At 48.1% G+C, this 21,530-nt stretch overlaps 2 protein-coding genes across 4 annotated transcripts; both read right to left on the reverse strand.

Moving 5' to 3' along the window:
• Window positions 1-1,769: 1,769 nt before the first annotated feature.
• Window positions 1,770-18,512, reverse strand: LOC142904940 (sarcoplasmic/endoplasmic reticulum calcium ATPase 2). Of its 2 annotated transcripts, none has more exons than XM_076051363.1 (24): window positions 17,830-18,512; window positions 16,007-16,126; window positions 15,887-15,904; window positions 15,708-15,790; window positions 15,405-15,509; window positions 14,922-15,060; window positions 12,813-12,979; window positions 11,872-12,027; window positions 11,619-11,760; window positions 10,440-10,606; window positions 10,069-10,157; window positions 9,848-9,950; window positions 9,604-9,735; window positions 8,435-8,560; window positions 8,128-8,349; window positions 7,919-8,030; window positions 6,787-7,025; window positions 5,646-5,866; window positions 4,668-4,870; window positions 4,466-4,551; window positions 4,230-4,363; window positions 3,717-3,834; window positions 2,826-2,960; window positions 1,770-2,720 (listed from the first exon to the last, which is right to left on the reverse strand). In XM_076051363.1, the coding sequence occupies exons 2-24, from the start codon at window positions 16,122-16,124 to the stop codon at window positions 2,568-2,570; spliced, it is 3,168 nt and encodes a 1,055-aa protein (XP_075907478.1). In that variant the 5' UTR covers window positions 16,125-16,126; window positions 17,830-18,512; the 3' UTR covers window positions 1,770-2,567. The 2 variants fall into 2 exon arrangements, with proteins under 2 accessions (XP_075907478.1, XP_075907480.1); XM_076051365.1 differs by having other exon boundaries at window positions 16,007-16,172.
• Window positions 18,513-18,749: 237 nt separating this feature from the next.
• On the reverse strand, window positions 18,750-21,320 carry pold4 (DNA polymerase delta 4, accessory subunit). 2 transcript variants are annotated; one of them, XM_076051397.1, is made up of 5 exons: window positions 21,226-21,320; window positions 20,286-20,413; window positions 20,072-20,149; window positions 19,822-19,933; window positions 18,750-19,425 (listed from the first exon to the last, which is right to left on the reverse strand). In XM_076051397.1, the coding sequence occupies exons 2-5, from the start codon at window positions 20,401-20,403 to the stop codon at window positions 19,401-19,403; spliced, it is 333 nt and encodes a 110-aa protein (XP_075907512.1). In that variant the 5' UTR covers window positions 20,404-20,413; window positions 21,226-21,320; the 3' UTR covers window positions 18,750-19,400. The 2 variants fall into 2 exon arrangements, with proteins under 2 accessions (XP_075907512.1, XP_075907511.1); XM_076051396.1 differs by having other exon boundaries at window positions 21,222-21,310.
• Between the last annotated feature and the right edge of the window lie 210 nt (window positions 21,321-21,530).

A 21,530-nucleotide genomic window follows, 5' to 3' on the forward strand; every position in this document is an offset into this window, starting at 1 on the left:
CAGAACCGCTGGATTCTCGAGGGTCTATCTGGAGCCTCGGTAGTCTCTCTGGAGTCTCTGGAGACTCTGAAGATGCTCTGGCACAGGTCAACCCGTGAATTCCAGTTGGTGAAAATTTCTCCTGACTGTGGTGTTTGTCTTTGCAGTGGTGTCTTTCCAGCAAGACTGGGGGGTCGTCTACCCAGAACCTTCTTACTGCAGCCTCACAGGATCAACCATCAACATCAGCTGCACAAACCTCCCCAAAATCCATATCTTTCAGATATCAGCTAAATTTTGGTGCACTTCACGCCATGACAATGGCAATGACAATTGGGTTTTTCAAATGTGAAGGTTAAACAGCAACTTGTGTAGAAACAGTCCCCGACTGTCCAATGAAGCAGTGTTCAAAGTGTGAACAGCGAGTGTCTTCTCTTTCCAGGTCACAACTTTCACTCAGAACCATCCAGAAGAATCCACAGCACAGGAGAACATGCATAGAATCCAGTTAGACTGCTGGTGCCCCCCCCTCTGCAGGACCTGACCCGCTGGGGGGCGACTGTGTCAGAGGTGGTCAAACCTTTTGACCCGTGAGCCACAATGGCTTCTAAAATTTGTGGGGGCCGGATCAGGAGCAGATGGATGGAGTGTTTTGGTGACACATCTCATAGGAGAAAAAATATATCACGTATCAAGTTCGGTGAGCAGGATTAAGAAGTTTAACTGGCCGCACATGGGCCCCGGGCCGTAGTTTGCCCATGCCTGTGTTAAGATCGCGGCTCTGGGTGGCTTCTTGGTTGTTTTGCAGCGGGTTCTGCTGATGCCGCTGGGAGGCTGCGCGGAGCCGCACCGTTATGGCTCTCACATTCAGCGCAAAAGTGCGACACCTAGTGGTGATTTTGTGCAAAACTCTTGGAGCCGCGGCTGGTGGAAAAAGTTGAGAGGAAATTTTGAAAAGCAAGAAGTTTGAAGAGATAAAAGAGAAGACAGCAGAAGACGGTGATTTTGAACCATCAGATTATTTATTGTGGCTCTCTAATCAACAAAGCTCAGCTGGAATGAAGGCGGGAAAGACAAAACATCCCCCCAAAAATAACAAGACAAATAATTATAAACATTAAAAAACAAAACAAAGAAAACCACCGTCGGGAAACATAAATTCTCATCCATGACTAATTAAATACTAGTGAGGTCCACGTACGGGTGTTAAAGACCGAAATGTTGTTTTGCAACAAAAAGATCAAGTCAAACTTCTCTTCTAGTTAAAAAAAAAAGAAAAAAAGAAAAGAGGAGCGAAATAAAAATGAGAGATCTTTTGGTTCGATGGCTGAAGGAGGCGCAGAGATCCGTCGTGTTCACGCCGAGCAGTGTTGCAGTCCGCTGAAGGTGCACTTCAAATCAAATCCGTCTTCCATTAATTACGGTGGCGAGCAGGAGGGAGACAAGGGTTTAAAATCTGCTTTGGAATGAGAAGAAGCTCCGGTCCCACAATTTAAGTCCCAGATAAAAAACTAAAACTAAAACAAAACAGAATTAAATTAAAAGCCACCACGAAATTACACATCTGAAGAAGTAAAATAACAAAGTCAAAACAATTATTAAGATTACTTTAATTTTACAGCAGAAATACAAGATGTAAAAATAAAGGCGACTTCTTAATAAAATGTTTCATGTTAAATTTAAATGAAAAAGGTAAAACGTGTCCAGCAGGATGCCTGATTGGGACGGAAGCTCTTTCCCACTCTGATAAACCTTTTAACCGTATGTTGAAATGTCACTAATATATGAATTATAATATAAAAATTTAATTATTTAATTATTATTACTAAATATCTCCTTTTATTCCCCCCCTTTCAAATGTTAATTTAACAAAAAAGACAACAACAACGTACGAAAATAATAAGAATTGAAAAAAAAAATCTCACTCCACCACTGCAAACGACTTCAATAAATTAAAACGAGGAGCGGCCTCACATAGAAACAAAAGAATAGTCACAAAAGGATGTAAACACAGAGAGAGAGAAAGATTTAAAAAAAAAAAAAGAAAAGGAAAAAAAGAAATGAGAACAATATTTAACAGATGTTGCCTTGTTTAGGTTTGTGAGTCAGACTCTCACAGTTTCCCTCGAGTGCTGCTGATTCTCCTGCGAGTCGCGTCTCAACTTTTAGTCTGAATGAGCCCAGAACCCAGCGAGTTGTCGAAGGTGCTGCGGGTGAAAAGAACCTGACGTGTTTTACAGTGCGTGTGTCTAGAAAAACTCAAAGGGTAAAACTTACAGATAATAGCATGCTAACATGCTAACCGTGGGGCCGTGACTACTTTGGGAGGGGTTAGCATGCTACGTTAGCGTTAGCCTACAGGTATTCGGGGGGTGGGGGCGTGTCGTGTGTGTGTGTGTGTGTGTGTGTGTGTGTGTGGGGGGGGTCACAGACGGACTCGTAGCACCTCAGATGTTTGCGGGGACCTCGGCTGGATCCTGTTCGCGATTGTCTCCACGGGAAGGGGGGTAAGGGGGGGTCTCTCCACACCGTCCACTCCATCTCCCACAATCCTCAGCGGGCCCTCCTCCCCATCCCCGCCCGCTTCATCACCCCCAGAAAACATTGGTGATGTCGGAGTCCAGGCTGAAGATCCAGGCGACGAGCGGCGCCGAGATCAGGACGAAGGTCCAGGACACGCCCTTCAGGGCCTGGCGGAGGCTGCTGGCCACGCCCCCTGCCCTCAGCTCCTCCACCTCCTCCTTCAAGCGAGACAAGAGAGGAGGTTCACACATCGCTGCGCGCACAGACACTCCCACCTACCGGCTCCCCACTCTCTCCCCCTGCTGGCAGGAGCCGGCACTGACCTCCAGCTGGTTCCCCGGCTCGATGTAGTTGCGCGCCAGGAACTTGAGCAGCTCGTCCACGAGGATGACAGGGATGGACATCTTGAGGACCACCACCCACTGGGGCCACGACAGGGGCCGGATCTGGAAAATCATCTGAAGGGAGGAGAGCGCCCCCTGTCAGTCAACATGTGGAGGCTGACACACTGCGGGTCGGACCCACGTTGATGATGGCAGGGGCGGGCAAACGTTTTGACCACAAGGGCTTCTAAAATTTGACCGAGGGTGGGGGGGCTCCTGCATCTGCAGGAGCAGATGGATGGAGTGTTTTGATGAGCTACCTCATAGGAGGAAAAAAAAAATATCATGGGATATGTGGAAACCACTGTGTCTTTGCAGCTCCAGAGTATTTAGCTCTTTATGGAAACGACTCTTAAAACACTGAGGAAAATTGCTGAAATTTGTCTCCTTTTTATTTACTTACTATCAATATAATTTCCTCAAGTTCAGCGGGCCAGATAAAAATGCTTAACAAGGCCGCACATGGTCCCCGGGCCATAGTTTGGTCATGCCTGCTATGGTGATTGGGTGATTAGCGGGCAGCAAACGGCGCCCCCCTGTTGTCGGGGGAACTCCTGAAACTTGCAGAGACCAAATGAATCCACACTTTCACTCACGTGGAATAGAACGTGTGAAGCTGGTGGACAGAGAGAGTGTAGGCTGCACTACCAAATCTGACCAACGGGTGACAAGAACTCGAATCGGTTCACCACGTTCAGAACAACGCAGCCAGCAAAACCCAGAAGCACGACTTCGTGAAGCCGAGCAGGAAGTGGCGCCACCCGCAGGCGGCTTCACGCCCAAAAAATGGCGGCGGTGGCGGGCGGCTGGAGCCGGTGGGCGGAGTCTTACCGGCAGCGGGTCCACATACAGGATGAGGAAGTGCAGTGCCATGGAGAGACAGATGGCGCCCACCAGCCAGGGGTTGGACCACGGCGGCATCTTCAGCAGAGACTGGTTCTCTGACAGGCTGGAGGAGAGGAAGAAGAGGAAGAGGAGCAGAGGTGAGCCCGAGGAAGAGGAGAACAAAAGGAGGAGGAGCAGGAGGACAGGGAGGAGGAAGAAGAAAAGGAAGAGGTGGAAGGGAGGAGGAGGAGGAGGAGGAAGAAGAGGAGGATGAGGAGAAAGAGGAGGAGAGGAGAAGGAAGAACAAGAAGAGGAGGTGGGTGGGAGAGGAAGAGGAGGAGGAAAAAGAGTAGGAGGTAGGTGGGTGGGAGAGGGTAAGAGAGGAGGAAGAGGAGGAAAAAGAGTAGGAGGTAATTGGGTGGGAGAGGGAAGAATAGGAGGAAGAAGAGGAGGAGGAGGGAGTTCCAGGGAGAAGAAGAAGAAGGAGCAGCTAAGAAGGGGGCAGTTCCTGGTTCCCACCTGTTGAGGGCGTTGCACATCTCGATGGTGACCAGGACGGACAGCGCCATGGTCATGGGGAACGGCGAGCCGAAGACCGAGCACTCGACGCCGGCGAAGTGGGCGTGGCCCTCGGAGCACTGCAGGTAGTGGGACTGCAGGGGAGGGAGGAGGGTCAGTCCCACTACTGCCCCCTACTGGTGGTGACATCTGTGTGTGTGTGTGTGTGTGTGTGTGTGTGTGTGTGTGTGTGTTACCAGCTGGTAGTAGGACAGTTTGGGTCCGTCGTGCGCCGCCATGAACCACCAGGCGGCGGCGCCCACTGTCGCCGCCCCCACGTAACCTGCAACACACACACACACGCACAGAGCGTCAGGGGTCATGTGACCACCAGAAGATCCCGGGGCACGCACACACACACATGCGCGCGCGCGCACGCGCGCTCGCTCTGGGCCTCACAGCCGATGATGAGGTAGCGGCAGAAGAGCCAGCCGGAGATGAGCGGCTCCTTGGGGGAGCGCGGCGGCCGGGACATGATGTCCAGGTCGGGGGGGTTGAAGCCCAGCGCCGTGGCCGGGAAGCCGTCCGTCACCAGGTTCACCCACAGCAGCTGCACCGGGATCAGGGCCTCGGGCATGCCCAGCGCCGCCGTCAGGAAGATGCTGAGGAAGGGGAGGGGAGGGGTCAAAGGTCAGCAAGGGGAAGCTGTCAGGGTTTTTTTTTTTGTGTGTGTGTGCAGGTTTGGGAGGCTTTGCGGCTTTGTTTTCAATCATCATTAATAAGGATATTCTTCTTCTGTTGTGTGTTTCTTTGTATTTCGTCACCCTATCAAAATAATGGCCTAAGTCATTTTTTTCAAGTTTTTGGGAAAACACAAAAAGAGACGGCCAGCATGATCAAGAGATGATTCAAGACAAAAACCTTCATCAAAAAATGACTTAGGCCATTATTTTAATAGAGTGACGATTTTATACCTTGTGTCATAGCTGAACTTTGTTTTACACTCACTTTGGCATTCGCGCTACTCTGGCATAGTTTGAATTTTTTCATCACTCTTACTTCTATACATTTGTTTATATGTCTAAACAATACGACCATCAGCCAGTAGGGGCAGTGTGGGACACACGACGAATTCGACCGGTTCCTTCGGGATTCAAAGCTAGCATGTCGGGTTGGGTTTAAAAAAAAAAAAAAAAAAAAAAGTCACACCGTTTGTAAATTGTGTCACGCTACAAACAAAGTCCATACATGAATCGTGATAAATCGCGATTCTCGATTAATCGCGATTAATTGCATCGTAACCCTCTGAACGGGAATCGCATTGAATCGTCAGGTAGTTTGCTGTGACACTTTATCACCACTCCCAGGTAAGCGTGCGTGCGCGTGCGCGAGTGTGTGTGTGTGCGCGCGCAAGCGTGCGTGCGTGCGTGCACTGACCAGACCACCTCCCCGATGTTGGAGGAGATGAGGTATCGTATGAACTGCTTCATGTTGTTGTAGATGGCCCGGCCCTCCTCCACCGCCGCCACGATGGTGGAGAAGTTGTCGTCGGCCAGGATCATCTCCGAGGCCGACTTGGCCACCGCCGTGCCGCTGCCCATGGCGATGCCGATCTCAGCCTTCTTCAGCGCCGGCGCGTCGTTCACGCCGTCGCCTGTCTGGAAGGAGGGGTGGGAGGAGGAGGCGGAGGAGAAGGGGGAGATCCGGAATAACTCGCACCTGCACGGCATTGCACCATAACCTCCATAATCACGCGATTCCATACGTAGTTACTATATTATTAGCAGGCGACGCTGCCTCCTTAATCTACGGTGGCTGACGGCTGCAAGCAGAAAAGCTGCGAGAGAGAAAAGAAATGCTCAACCACAGTACTGCCCCCTACTGGGCGGGGAGTTAGTTTTGATTCAGGAGACACAGCTACGCTAACAATTTATGAAAGGAGAGAGAGAGAGAGAGAGAGAGAGAGAGAGAGAGGGAGAGAGAGACAGAGAGAGAGTATAGTATAGTATCTAAAGTATTCAATGGGTAAAGTAGAACTGCATTACTAAAAAGAGACTGAAGAAGACATATCATTAGCTTTTCTCTTAGAAAAAAAAAAAAAAGAGACCCATGACTATTCTGAGAAGTTACTTTCGGACCTCGACACATTTCGACGGTTGCTTCCGTCTTCCTCGGACGGCCACCTCAACCTCATGCAGAGACTGAAACCACTGAGGTCCCTCCGTCCCCCGCTGACCTGCTGCAGCCTCACACTCAGGGGGTGGGGGGAGGGGTTCTGTGCCTCCTCTATTGCTCTAAACTGCATTTAATGTATTTGTTTGTATTTTTTTTGGAAGTATTTTCTAAGTATTTTCTTTCAATTGCAAATTTTCAACCTTACATCTGTAAAGTGTCTTTTGAGGGCTTTCGAAAAAGCGCTCTATAAATGAAAGTTTATTATAAAACACAATGTTTGATGTTGATGACTAAGACTGCACTAAAATGTCTGGACGAAAATGAACGAAAAATATTAATGAAATCAGACTAAAATGCAAAGATTTTGAGTTGAAAAATGAATGGAGGGGGGGCGTCCGCTCACCATGGCCGTGATGTCACTCAGGCTCTGCAGATACTCCACGATGCGACTCTTGTGCGTGGGCTCCACCCGGGCGAAGCAGCGCACCGTCTGGCAGGCCTGCCGCTGCAGCCGGTGCGGCAGCTCGTCGAACTCGCGGCCCGTCAGGCCGCCGCCAGCGGCGCCGCCCTCCCGCTGCTCCTCCTGCTCCGTGATGATGCCCACCCGGCGGCAGATAGACAGCGCCGTGCCCTTGTTGTCGCCTGCGGGAGGGAGAACAAACGTCATGGTAAATGGACTGCACTTATAAAGCGCTTTACAAAGGCCTCTCATTCACCCATTCGCACACCCATTCATACACCAATGGGTCATGGAAATTATTTGTGAATAATCCAACTGTCAATATACACCAATTTTTATTTTTTATTTTTAATTCATACTATTTTTTTTCTTCATCATTCTATTCTATTCTCAGCCTCAATGCGTGCTGATCATGTGCGTTGCTGCAGCGCCCCCCGCTGGATAGTCCCTCAACAGCTTATACATATGGTTCAAAGTTGGACATCTGGGTAATACACACACCTATTTTTTTTTTTTTTTTTAAAGTTCAAAGATATTAAAAAAGTATTAAAATGTTGGCAGATAATGTTTTTGGTTCAAAATCAAACACTGACAACAAACATTCAAAAAATGTTTAGTTTACAAATGGAAAGCATCATTTATGAGATTCCTTTTATTTTGAAATTCCACGTATCTAAACTATGAAAAACAAACTTTTTCTTCACCTGTTTCTGTTTCAGGAGTGAAACTGCAAAAATTTGATAAGAAGTCCAAATATAAAACAGTTTAAGAAAATATATAGTAGGTTGATAGTTCTCAGGCACAGTCATGACCCTCACTGATGTGTTGCTTCTTCAGTTACTTAACTTAAAACCATTTTTTTTTTGTTTATGTTTAACTTCCTTTTTACTTTTTGCATTTTGTGCCAAATTCTCATTTAATTCTTATTCATGCTTTCATGGTGTCTTCTTTTGTTGCCTTTGTCAATTCTGTTGACAAGTTCAAAATCAAAAACTAACTAGTTAACTAACTCACTAACTAGCTAACTAACTAACTGACTAGCTAGCTAGCTAGCTGCAGCAGGTGACTTTGCTACCTGTGATCATGATGACTCTGATGCCCGCCTGCCGACACATCCGCACGGCCGCCAGAACCTCCTTCCTGGGCGGGTCCAGCATGCCCACGCAGCCCACGAAGGTCAGGTCCGACTGTAGGGGAGGTCGGGGAGGGGGGAGGAGCCAGAGGACTAGTCAGCCGTCTGCCTGCCAGTCAGCAAACACACACGCTCACGGCGGTGGTCGTCACCTCGTAGGCGGCGAAGCCACTCGACTTCTCCAGGTTGAGGCCGGCGATGTCGGGCGGCGTGTCCCTAGTGGCCATGGCGAGGCAGCGCAGCGTGTCCCGCCCCGAGCCCCACTCCCGCACCGTGGCCAGCAGCTGCTCCCGCAGCGCCGGGCTCAGCGGCACGCGGGTCGAGCCGCTCAGCCGGATGTAGTTGCAGCGCTCCAGCACACTCTCGGGCGCCCCCTGGTGGTGGTGAGGGGGACACGGTGACCGTCAGTCTGTCTGTCCGTCTGGCTCAGCACCCAGTCGTGCTCCACGGTAAACTCACCTTGATGAACATCTTGGCTCCGGAGGACGAGGGGCTGAGTTTGTTGAACACGCAAAAGACGGACATGGACTTCCTGTCCCGGGAGAACTCCAGGGTCAGCTCCTTCCTCATCAGCTGTTTGATGACCTGACGACACCACAGAGGAAGAAAACTCATCATCATCATCATCTTCTTAATCACCAGCAGCAGCAGCAGCAGCAGCACAATCATCATCATCATCATCTCTAATTCTCTACAGCAGCGTTTCTCAACTGGTGGCTTTTGGGTCGCAGAGCCATTTTTTGATTGGATCGCAGCTTCGGGGACAGTTTCCCCTTTTTTTAAGAAAGAAAAAAAAAAAAAAGAATTTCAAAATATATATATAGAGAGAAATGATTTTATTTTGCAGGAGGCACAATTCAATTCAGTCATTTCAATTAATTATTTTACCAGACATGATAGAACAGTGGGCTAGTGGCCTTTTTATTTTTGTGGAATAAATGTGATAAAATGTGGGTCCTGACGCTCCAGCAGTTGAGAACCACTTGCTGTTGACGAGGTTCTTCAGCACCGGCGTTGTCAGTTGACCCCAGAACCCCCAGAATCCAAGATGGCGGCTCATACATTTCAATGGAGTTGCTCACACAGGGCAGACGCCAGAGAAGTTTTTGACTTCCGCATTAATGGGCCCATAGAGGATGCACATAGCGTCACTTCCCATCATGCCCGTGTAAGTCACATGATCTATTTGGCCAATCAGAACGATCCTGGAGAACGTAATAATAAAAAAAAAACTTCATTTTTTTCTTAAATGCCCATAACTGAAAATTCTACAATACAAAAATTTGCTATGAATCGCATTTCAGGTCACTGTCGTCCTGTCAGCCGTTTTAAAGGCGTTTATTTTTTTATTGCAGTCTGTGGGGAAAAATGCTTTTTGTCCTCGCTGCAGTACCTTGAGTGGCCACTGGGAAAAATCAGCGTGCCTTCAAAATGCCAGTCTGGTATCCAGTTCTTATATAATACATTCATGGATGAACCAAACTGAGCTCCACTAGAGGGAGCCCTGCTAATCAGCAGCAAAACGATGGAGACGCTTGAGACTTTACCAGGAGGATTTCTGCTGTGATCAGTCGCCCAGCCGGTCAGAACACACACATACTCGCTCACACACACACACACACACTTACAGAGCAGCAGGCTGTGGCTCTCTCTACAGGACTCAGTCCTCTCAGGTCCGTGTTGAACACGTTCATTTTCTCCACCAGACAGCAGAGGGCGGTCTCGGTCGCCTCCCCGACCTTCTCGTACACACCTTTAGCCTGAAAAACACACACACACACACACGCAGAGACACACACATGAACACTCCCTGTGTCTGAGACTCAGTCAACCCCCCCCCCCCGGCGACTCGCTGCTGCCGAGCGTCGTCACCTCGTTGTAGTCGAGCGACGAGTCGTTGCACAGCGCGCAGATGGACGCCAGCTCCACCAGACTCTCGTACTGGCTGCACTTGACTGCTGCACCGTCCTTGAACCTGGCGCACATGCACACACACAGCCAGAGAGAGAGAGAGTAAGAGAGAGAGGCGGTGGTGAGACAGGAGGGGGGCAAGGAGTGCTGGGAAAACTTCAGTGATGCTGCAGGACACTCACACTTCCCCTTCAGGGGCGTAGGTCGATCCTGTGACGGAGAACTCAGACAGTCTGCAGCGCTGCCCCGACACATTATCCACCACAAACATCTGCACACACACACACACACACACACACACACACACACACACACACACACACACACACACACACACACACACACACACACACACTGTTAACTGGTAGTGCTCGTCATCCAGCTTCTTATTTTCACCAGTTTACCATTTCTAGATGCTTTTATTGTGAAAATTTTGAAAAAAAGTGAGCAGCAGTGAGCCATTAATCACACAGAACAGCTGTTCATCAAAAAAGGAAAATTGAGTGAATCCACCCTGGTGGTGATTTGAGTGCCCCTTCACCCCCGGCCTCACCCTGCACACAGACATCTGATTGGTCGTCAGCGTCCCCGTCTTGTCGGAGCAGATGACCGAGGTGCAGCCCAGCGTCTCCACCGAGGGCAGGCTGCGCACGATGGCGTTCTTGCGGGCCATCCGCCGCGTGCCGAGGGCCAGGCAGGTGGTGATGACGGCCGGCAGGCCTGCAGACACAGCGGGGGAACGAGCGGCAGAGCAGCATTAGAATTAGGATTGGAGGACAACATTGTCATTGTACATTGCACAATGAAATTTCAAGACAATATGAAGACAACTAAAAAAAAACTCAACCATCTGTAGATGATTATCTACTCTGCTACTCTGTAGATATCTGATATCTACAGCTATTAAAATATCTGCTCTGTATACAGTATAGATAGATATCTATTCTGCAGATATCTACTCTTATCTATTAATAGATATTGATTCTGCAGATATTGACTCGATAGATGGATGGACATCTACTCTACCTCCCTATAGATGAACAGAGTTGATACCTATAGCTATTTAAGACATGTACTCTGTGGACAGTGTAGATATCGATATATAGCTATTCTGCAGATACCTACGGATAGATATCTACTCTACTACGGTATAGATAACAGCAGAGTCGATATCTGCAGCTGTATAGATACCTACTCTGTAGATAGAGTAGACATCTATGGATAATCTACTCTACTCAGTTTAGTGACAGAGATACCGAAATATCTACAGATATTTAGATATCTACTCTACTTTACTCTACAGATATCTACTCTACTCTAGATATCTATCTATCTATATACATATACAGATATCTACTCTACTCTAGATATCTATCTATCTATATACATATACAGTGTAAAGAAGACATATTAAGATATTAGTAAAGTAGAGTAGATATCTATAGATAGATACTGTAGATATCTAAAAAGCAGATATCTATAGATGTATATCAACTGTATAGTAGATATCTATGAATATGTACTATACACATATCTAAATATATCTTCCTTACAATCTATAGTTTACACACAACAGTGATTTCCTGTATCCATCCTGTCAAGCTGGTGCAACCTTCACAGATGTATAATTACGTCCCAACACACAGTAAAAGCCTTTCGAGATCACTGAAATGAGCAAAGCTCTTATTGTGAAGTCTGCAGGCTCAGCCAGCAGGAGGGGGGTCGGACCGACCTTCGGGTATGGCGGCCACAGCGAGCGCCACGGCGATCTTGAAGTAGTAGACGGCGCCTCGCAGCCAGCTGCCACCGTGCACGGGGTCGCTGAAGTGGCCCACGTTGATGGCCCACACCGCCACGCAGATCACGCTGATCACCTGCATGGCCGCAACAGCAGGGGGCGTCAGTCACCGCCGGGAACATGTGAGCAGAGGCAGAGGCAGCAGCAGCAGTAGCAGCAGCAGCAGCAGCAGCAGCAGCTGCCTCACCTTGGACAGCTGCTCCCCAAACTGGTCCAGTTTCTGCTGCAGCGGCGTTCGCTCGGCGTCCGTCGCCACCATCTCGTCCCGGATCTTCCCGATCTCCGTCTGCACCCCCGTCGCCACCACCACACCGATGGCCCGGCCCGCCGCGATGTTGGTGCCCTAAGGAGGCCACGTGGAGGGGTGGGAGGGAATGGGAGGGGGTGAAGGTGTAGTCAGTCAGAGTCCAAACCAAACACCTCTGTGTGTGCGTGTGTGTGTGTGTGTGTGTGTGTGCGTGCATGCGTCTGTGTTCAGGGATTATTTTTGTTGTCGATTAATCTATAGGTTTCTTTTCGATTAGTCACGATTATCTTCTTTATTTTCACCGCCTATTTTGGACTTCTGTTTAACCTCACTTGCTTAAATCTTCACGCCTGTGTTATACTGTTTTAAAATAAATACAGTATTGACAGGGGCTGTAATTTGCTAATTAATGCCATAAAGTAGCATTTACCTCAGTGCAGCATCGTTCGCTTAGCTAGCTTGTTCCATGATTCTCCGACGTGCGAAAAAACCTATTATGCACTTGCGTCACAGGCTAATGATTAATTAATGTGTTTGCGTATTGTCGTAGTGCTACCCTGGAACGCTAGGTGAGCTTCACAGAGTTTGCACGTGTTTCGCTGCTTCGTTTTCTACAAAATACTCCAAAACTTTACAAACTTTGGGTCGGAGTTTTCGAGCCTTTTCAGAGAAGAAGTCGTTCTTCTTCACGTTTTTTTTTAAATTTTTTATTAGGATGTAAACAACGAGCGACACTGCCACCCTCAGCGCTCAGCACTGCACTGCAGGTACAAATGAGGATGTAGCGGCCGGAGTGTGATTTTATCAATTAGCGATTTACAATAACAAAAACACGACTTTTTTCTGGTTGACAAATTTATGTTGTCGACGTAATTGATTACCGAGAACAGCATGTTCTTCTTGTCCTGGTTGACGGCCCGCGGGTCGGGCACTGGGTCAGTGTGCTTGAGGACGGACACCGACTCCCCGGTCAGGATGGACTGGTCCACCCGCAGCGTGGTGGAGCGGATGGACGTCAACCGGATGTCGGCGGGAACCTTGTCGCCCACTGAAACGGAGACGACACAGCAGAGTTCCACGAGTTCGACCCTCACATTCTTAAATGTTTTTCCAGTTTTAATGTTGCCGTTGTTACGGCTACGACAGTGGGGAACCATAAAATTCTACTCAATTCCAATTACTGGTCAAAAAAAAAATTAGCTGGAGAATTTTGTTTTTGTGTTTCGGAGGGTTTGGCCGCGGCATCAGACACGCTAACAAATGGGAACTGTTTCGCTGCTTACAGTTAATAAAGGCATTTCTCACAGTTCTTGTGTTGCAACAAACGGACCAAGTCATCTTGGTAAGTGCAGCACGTGGCTCAATGCCGGTGACTGTGCAAAAATAAACGGTCGTTTATAGTGCAACACAGTATGTGACGAATACAAAAAGGTGTACAAAAACTTTTTTCCCCCACCGCTGTACATTACAGCCACGGTCAGACTGCCAGCCAAAAGCCAGTGGAGGAAACTCATCAGTCTGTGGGGAGATACAGTAGCTCCATTCTGGCCAAGTTCCAGGGCCATTTGGACAAGGTGAGGACAGTTAGCGGATTTGAGAAGGAATCTGATTTGAATCAGATTCGCCTGCAGTCTGAACGCAGCCTACGGCAGTCTGGGAGTTTGGCGCCCTTCTCTGGTGACGACACGCGGCTGCACAAAACTTGCAGAAGAAACGTGGAGGTTAATAAAAACGTTGAGGGTGAAAGGCGGCAAACGGGCAACTCGTCGTCTTCAGACGGCCACAACTACGGCTGGTAGTTGACCAACTCCCTTGCGGTTCGTTGGGTCACATGACCAGAGCCGGCAGCAGCGGGTCACGCGGTTCCCACACACACTCTGACCCGGTTTCCTGCTTTAAAATAGCACCGAAGGATCCACCAGAATCACACTGGGTCAACATCTAGTGCGTGTGTGTGTGTGTGTGTGTGTGGTCTTTGATGTTTGATGATTACACTCAGATGATGACGATGAGATCAATTTCCATCCGCCGACTTCTCCTCCGAGATTCCCGACACTTAGAAACTCCCATGACGGCGATCAGAGGGTTAAACTGAGATCAAACCAGCGCCACCAACAGGCTGCGGATCAAAACCCGACCATCCCGCTCACTTCCTGTCGGCAGGCTTTCAAGGGCGGTGGGCGCCAAGCGCATGAGACTCTACTCCTCTAAACTATTTCTAACCGTCCCCGCGTGAAGGTTGTGATGGATCGCAGCTGGAATGTCAACCAGCTGAAGAAGCGCAGAGCTCGCAGCTCATTTCCAAGCATGCCACAGTTTGGATCGTGGACGGCTGCAGCGTCCTCCTCCTCCTCCTCCTTCTTTGAAACATTTAGGAAAAAAAACATGTGGCTGAGGCAGGCATGGGCAAACTACGGCCCGGGGGCCACATACGGCCCACCAAACTTATATTAATAGGTTAATTAATGGTTTCATTTCATCAATTTTGTCAGTGTTTTTGAGAGTCATTTCAATAAAGAGCTAAATACTGTGAGGCTTCAAAGACATGTTTTGTTGTAACTTTGCTTTTGTTCATTTTCATTTGCCATTAAAGCAACATGTTTCCTACGCATCACATGACATATTTTTTCCTCCAATGAGGTGCCTCCCCAACACACTCCATCCATCTGCTGCTGCTCCGGCCCCCTCTGTCAAATTTTACAACCCATTGCGGCCCCACCGGTCAAAAAAATTGAGCCGAGGGAACTTCCTGTACACACACAGGCCACGCCCACAGCGGTATAGACATTTCTCCCCTCTGCGTTTGTAACCGCGAGCGCGACCCAGACACCGACTTTTCAGATCAGACCCGCAGACGGACGTCGTAAAAGTTATAAAAAGATGAACTGAACGAGAAAAAAAAAAAACAAGACAACGGACGAGTGGGCGGAGCCGACGCCGAGAGAGCTGCCACGAGAACAAAGGAAGGACTCAGGAAGCGGGCGACTGACCGGCCACCTCCACGATGTCTCCGGGGACGATGTCGCGGGCTCGAACCCTCTGCACGCTCTTCTTGTCCTGCCGGTAAACTTTGCCCATCTCCGGCTCGTACTCCTTCAGCGCCTCGATGGCGTTCTCCGCGTTGCGCTCCTGTACACACACACACACAGACACACAGACACACACACAAACACACAAACAGTTCATCAACACCCACGTTTAGGGATTTCTGCTACAAAACCATTAAAAGGAGACTAATGTTCTCTGTAAATTCAAGTGAACATGTGGCTCCGCCCCCCCGAGAAGACTGCTGTGTTTGTCGCCTGGCAGAGGGCTCAACACGCTGCCGTCTGTTTTTCTTTAAAAAAAGATTTATGAAAAAACATTGTTCCAGAGAGCTCGACCGAAGTCTGGGATGAAAATGAGGAGTTTGACAGAAACGGGCGTTCAGCATCAGCATCGGCATCAGCGCACACGCATGCACGCACACCTACCTGCCACACTCCTACAATGGCATTAGCGATGAGGATGAGGAGGATGACGAAGGGCTCGACGAAGGCCGTGATGGTGCCCTCCCCCTCCTCGAACCAGGCCAGAGTCTGGGACGGACGGACGGACAGACAGACAGAGGCGGCGTTAACGCTTCAGTTGGATCATTACCAAAAAAACAAAAAAACAAAAAACCTCTGGGCTCGTCTGCGAGGCCCTGAAGGTATGTAAACTCGGCGGGCAGGAGCTCCTTTTAAGCCGATTGTTTAGACGCGGCCGGGGCCTGTTTGTGCGAGCGACAGTCTTACGAAGGAGATGCAGGCGGCCAGCAGCAGGATCCGCACCAGCAGGTCCTCGAACTGCTCCAGCACCAGCGTCCACAGAGACTTTCCTGGAAGACAGGAGGGAGGGAAGGGAGGGAGGGTGAGTGAAGAGGAGGGGTGGCGAGGAGGACACGGTGGGAGGGGAGCAGCGGGACTCGTCTCACCTTCTTCAGCCGGCAGCTCTGACGGGAGAGACGAGCGAATAGAAAGAGGAGAAGGTGTCAGACGGCCCACAGGCTGAAGGTGCTCAATGCAAAGCAAAAAGGCCGGTTCGGCTACGTTACCGTTGGGGCCCCATCGCTCCCGGTTCTTCTTCAGCTGCTCGCAGCTCAGACCCGTCGACTCGTTGACGCCGAAGAAGCCCAGGACCTCCTCCACCGTCTTGGTGTGAGCGTTGTCCATCGCTGGGACGAGAGGCAGAGAAACGCCCAGGTCGAGTTTTTAACACGGCTGGGAGTCGAGGAAATGAGTCTCAAGCGCAGGCGTGGGCAAACTACGGCCCGGGGGCCACGTGCGGCCCGTTGAGTTTTTCCAATCGGGCCCTTTGAACTACAACTGTTTTATGAAAGTCATGAAACAGTTGTAGTTCATCTATTTCAATTAAAGCATTTAATGTCATATTTAGATTTGATTTCAATAAAGAGCAAAATACCGTCGGGCTTCAAAGACGCATATCTTGTTGTCACGCTTTTGTTCATTTTCAATAGAGCAACATGTTTTCTACATATCCCAACGTGGATCATCAAAACCCTCCATCCATCTGCCGCTGCTCCGCTCACCCCCTCGGTCACATTCAGAACCCACTGTGGCCCCCACCAGTCAAAAACTTTGTCGACACCTGGACCAGCGTCACACACACACACAAACACACACACACACACACACACACACACACACACACACACACCATGAAACCATGGCACTCAGCTCCACACCCAGCCAGAGGTCAGTGAATGCACCACACAGGGGGGGTGATAAAAAAAAAGCCATAAAGACAAAGAACGGCCGAGTGATACGATGTTGCCCCAGTTCTAAAGTCACGCTGTTAGATGTTGCTCCGTTGCTTCGTTTTGAAATAAAATTTGGATTTTTTTTTTTTCCCCCCACCAGAGGTCACGACCCCAGCAGCATGGGCGCGACTCAGTAGAGCCACAGCCACATTGATTATATATGCATTGAAAGGTGTCTCTGTTTTGTAGCCTTTGCATCCTCATTCTTTATTTGCAAAACTCTGACATGGTTTTATTCATTTTTAAACCTCTTTTTACTCTTTTGTACCCGCATATTGTCCTTACACCGCTGAGTAGCGGAATTTCAACGCTCTGTATATGTCACAGATATTGTAGTATTGACAATAAAACTACCTTGTACCATGCGCCCTGTACCTCCCCCTCCATCTAACCCTGACCCTCTGCCTGTATCCTCTCCTCTCGCACCAACCATTCTGCAGGAAAAGGTCACTTGAGGGGAACAAACACACACACACACACACACACACACACACACACACACACACACACACACACACACAGTTGGTAACGCTGGTAATTTGGGTCACACAAGAGCTGAATGATTCCCTGTTAAACTGTGACAGGCCCAAAATGATGGATGGATGGATGGATGGATGGATGGATGGATGGTCGTCTCATTCGTGCCACAGGTAGCAGCTCACAGCAACAAACTGGACATTAGCTCGAGAGATTTATTTTTATTTTTATTTTTTGCTAATGATGGAAACTGACTGGCCAATGAAAACCAAACAATTTCATGTTTTCATGGCACCTTAAGCACGGCCACGGCGGGGTAGAGCGCCAACATGAACTGGGGACACGACGATGACACCTGTTTTTGCCCTCCATCCATCCCTCTATTCATCCATCCATCCATCGACAATATGCTAATGAACCATCCGTCAGTCAGTCGACCGACAGGTGGACAGCATCAAACTCACGCCCCCCGTTGCAAGCCGCCCGACAGGCAGCTAGGCGGTAAATCGCCGCGTTAAATGTCCGCGGAGGGAGCCAGAGGAGCTAGGTGGCTAGCCTAGCCACCTAGCTCCTCATGATACAGCGCTAATCCACGGCGCGGAGATGAACAGGTTGCTTACCGGGAGCAGGTGCGACCGTGCCTCGTCTCCGTCTGTCCGTCGTCTGTTATCCCCTCAGCGTCACGGCCAAACACGACAAATCACAACCCCATGGCAAGATTACTAAGAGTCGGAAAAGAGGTGGGGGAAAAGATGTCTAAAAAAAAAAAAAATATGGCTCGGAGAAGGACCGACAGGGAGCCGCTCACAGGCGGAGGAGCATCAAAGCAACAGACATACTTCTGTTGACCGCGATTTCAAAACAGGGAGTGGAGGGGAAGAGCGCAAAAAGGCAAGAGGTTTGATTTAAAAACAGATATACATTAAAAAAAAAAAAAGAAAAAAAAATATTTATATATTTAAATGCTAAATAGCGCGGTCACTGCCGTTTTATTAGTATCGAGCATTAAATCAGGAGGAAGTGTTAATGTCCAGCCAACGGGCTCCCGCAGCTAATGAGAGCAAGGAGCGACTTCGTGAATTTCCACGTCACTTCCGCCGTGGACCCTTCAAAGCAATGGTCACGGTTTGGAGCGAATGCGGACATATGGACGTTTTTTATGTTTATGTCCTTCAGTGCTCGCGCTAATCCACTAATACTTTTTTTATACCGTGGCTAGATGTAATTAACAACTTTATTTTCCCTGAAATCTCGCCAGGTTTCTTACAACTTCCGGTGCTGCCGCGGAGTAACTGCGTCCACCTTGACACCGTCGCGCTCACATAACTGTGATCAACGGACTCGGCCGACGCAGAAGCCTAAAAAAAAACACGACGACGCGACGCTGACGTAACGGTCTCGACCAATCAGCGTTTAAAACCCTCGCTGCGTTCCCGCCCACTCCCCGACAGCACTAATCTCGCCTAACAAGTCTCGAACCAATCAGTGGGCAGTGCGTCTGCTGCGTTCTCCGGGGAAAAAAAGAGAGATCCAATCAGCGTTGAACTTTTCGTGTCCGTCAAGCACAGCTTTATTTCTCTTCACATCATCTGCGTTTCAAACATACCCAAGTATGGAAACATGTAGTGTCTTACGGTCAAATGGGAAGCGGCCGTTTCTGATGACTTCAAAAAGAAACACATCAAAGTAAAATAATTATGGTGTTACAAATGTGTGTGCTATGGTTTAAATGTAAGCTTTACATTGAAAGTGTTTATAGGAACATCATAATATAAGAGTAATATAAAAAAATAATGAACACGAACGTCTCAGAACACAACACCAGGTGGCAGCAAAACACTTGACAATTGTACTCTTTTCCAAGGATGTTTTTTTTTTCTTCTTGGCGTTTTCTGCATCAGCGGTGTATACCTGCTCGTCTCTCTTTCATGTATCACGGGCTAGTGTTGGCATTTCAATGAACACAAATTTTTAGACAGTAAAAATACGAAAAAATACAAAGTAAGTGAGTAAAAAATGCAAAAAGTATGTAAAACAACATTCTAGGAATCTGAGGCATGTTGATGTTTCATTCTTCTGTCTTCTCTCTCTCCTCTTTTTGATTACGTCTTCCAGGGTTTTCTGCAATCAGAAAAGGTTTTTTTGTCCTTTGTACGCATAAGTCCTCCTCATTCTCCTCTTCTACTCTTCCTCACAGCGGATAGTCACTCCACAGGCTGAAAGACAAAGGCAACAAGGCTGAAAACATTTAACCCCATAACAGTGCATGGAAATAGAATATTGAAAATGCTCTACAATACTGGTTCTCAACTGGTGGAGTCCGAGGACCCACATTTTTTTCCTTCTCATAAAGTTGCCACCCAAATTTATTACACAGCAATCAAATTTATTCCACAAAAAAAAACTGCTAGCCCCACCCCACTTTCTATCATGTGCAGTAAATAAATTATTGAATTGAATTGTGTATCCTGCAACATAAATGCCCAACATTTTCTCTATAAATACATATATCCTATAATCCCTTTGAAAAAGGGGGTGGGGGACTGCCCACGACACCGCAACCCAATTGTGTGTGTGTGTGTGTGTGTGTGTGTGTGTGTGTGTGTATGTACTTGAGCCCGTGCTTGTCCTGTGTGTGTGCTTGCAGCAGCAGCTCTCTGACGTCCTCGGGGGGGTTCAGGCCGTGCAGCTGGGCTCTCTCCCACCTCTGCAGACGAGTGATTCCTGCAGAGCACCAGACAGAAGCTCCCATCGTACCAGCACAAAATATCTCTGTAAACGTTGACTTTGATAATAATAATAAAGAAAAACAACAACAACAAAAAAGTCCACTGGGACCGCTGGCACGACCAGGTATGGTACCTGTGCAGGGGCCGAACCTCCAGTCCAGGTCAAACTGTCTCAGCTTCTCAAGCTCCGCCTCCACGAGCGCCTCAGTGCCTGTTTCCATAGCAACATCCAGTCACCTTCACCATCGTCACGTCACAAGCAATTCAAATATGGCAACACGAAAGCAGACAATCTAACAAACACGTTTTTTAACCGCATTTCATTAATTAATAAACAATGACGTCACCATTCTGCTGCTGGACGGGGGAGGGAGGGGTCGGAGGTCTCTTCTCTCTCTTGCTCCCCCTCCTGGCCTTCTTCACTACCTTGAAGGAATCGGTGATCAGCCCGTGTTTCGTCGTCATGACGTCACTCCTACGACACACACGCACGCACGCACACACACACACACACACACACACACACACACACACACACACTGTTTACTGTAACATCTGTAAGTTAACATTTATTTCTCTACTATTTCAAACTTTTGACTGCCGTAGTACTGGGAACAGCTTCCTCGTTGGAAACGAGTAAATATAGAGGAAAAAGGTGTAAACAAACAACAACAACAAAAACTGAAATAAAAGTAATGTAAATTTAGATTAAAAGACTTTAAATGAGCACAAACTCAAAGGAAACAAGCAGCTTTATATTTACTGTCTTCTTGTTGAGCTGCTGTATTTTGGCAGTACCCTGTTCGACTTGTCTGGGCAAACACCCGGTGCGACTTTCACAATAAATAAATAAAAAAAAAGAAATCAACTTTAGCCGAGATACGCAGTTTACACAGAGGCGAACTAAGACGGTGCAACATCCTTTCAATGCCCGTTTCATTGACGCTTTTGTGTTTGGAAAAGCTCATTTAGCGAGTTTCAGACGTAACAAAAGCGGAAGTCCCATTGCTACAGATTAATTGACCGAGACTACGACCACGTAATCTGATTTTTGGCCATTTAAACATCGCGCCGGTTGAACGAATAGAAAAGCAATTATTAGAAAAGAATTAGAAAAGCATCAATCGATCACTAATATGTAATTGATCACCATAGGGGACTAATTATTAAAAACTGCAAGACAAGAAACATTATCAACCAGAAAGCATTTATGCAAAACAACGTTTTCTTCTCTCATCATCAAATTAAGCGTTGAGGGTTTAAAGTTACTGAATCCGCCGAACTTACTTGTTTTTTCAAACGTTTAAAAGCCTAGATCAAGTATTTCCGTCCGGTCAGAAGATAAAACACAGGCAGGAACAACCTATGGGAACAACAACATTGCCGTCTTCTTCTGCCGCTGCTGCTACACCACGGGTCTCTACTGCCACACAGTGGCGGCTTCTCACATTACACCTCAGAGACTGCAAGAGTCAGGTTTTTCTCGAAGGGTTTTGACGTACTCCATACAGGCGCAGGTTTCTCTTCACTAAAATATTGTGAATTAAAAATGTTATGAATCAATCACTAAAAATTAAAATATCCCCCAAAAA

Source organism: Nelusetta ayraudi, unplaced genomic scaffold, assembly GCF_046127955.1.
Source record: "Nelusetta ayraudi isolate G7.1 ecotype Tasmania unplaced genomic scaffold, CSIRO-AGI_Nayr_v1 ptg000134l, whole genome shotgun sequence".
Classification (NCBI taxonomy): Eukaryota; Metazoa; Chordata; class Actinopteri; order Tetraodontiformes; family Monacanthidae; genus Nelusetta; species Nelusetta ayraudi.

Bases quoted from the DNA above. Each gene is read 5' to 3' on its own strand.
- LOC142904940 (XM_076051363.1), bottom strand. From the start codon at position 16,124: ATGGACAACGCTCACACCAAGACGGTGGAGGAGGTCCTGGGCTTCTTC. The intron at 12,980-14,921 runs GTCAGTCGCCCG...TCTCCGTTTCAG, and splicing joins AGACATCGTGGAGGTGGCCG to TGGGCGACAAGGTTCCCGCC. The intron at 4,871-5,645 runs GTCAGTGCACGC...CCCCTTCCTCAG, and splicing joins AACATCGGGGAGGTGGTCTG to CATCTTCCTGACGGCGGCGC.
- pold4 (XM_076051397.1), bottom strand. From the start codon at position 20,403: ATGACGACGAAACACGGGCTGATCACCGATTCCTTCAAGGTAGTGAAG. The intron at 19,934-20,071 runs GTACCATACCTG...GGTGCTCTGCAG, and splicing joins GAGGTTCGGCCCCTGCACAG to GAATCACTCGTCTGCAGAGG. The intron at 19,426-19,821 runs GTACATACACAC...TTTGTCTTTCAG, and splicing joins CAGGACAAGCACGGGCTCAA to CCTGTGGAGTGACTATCCGC.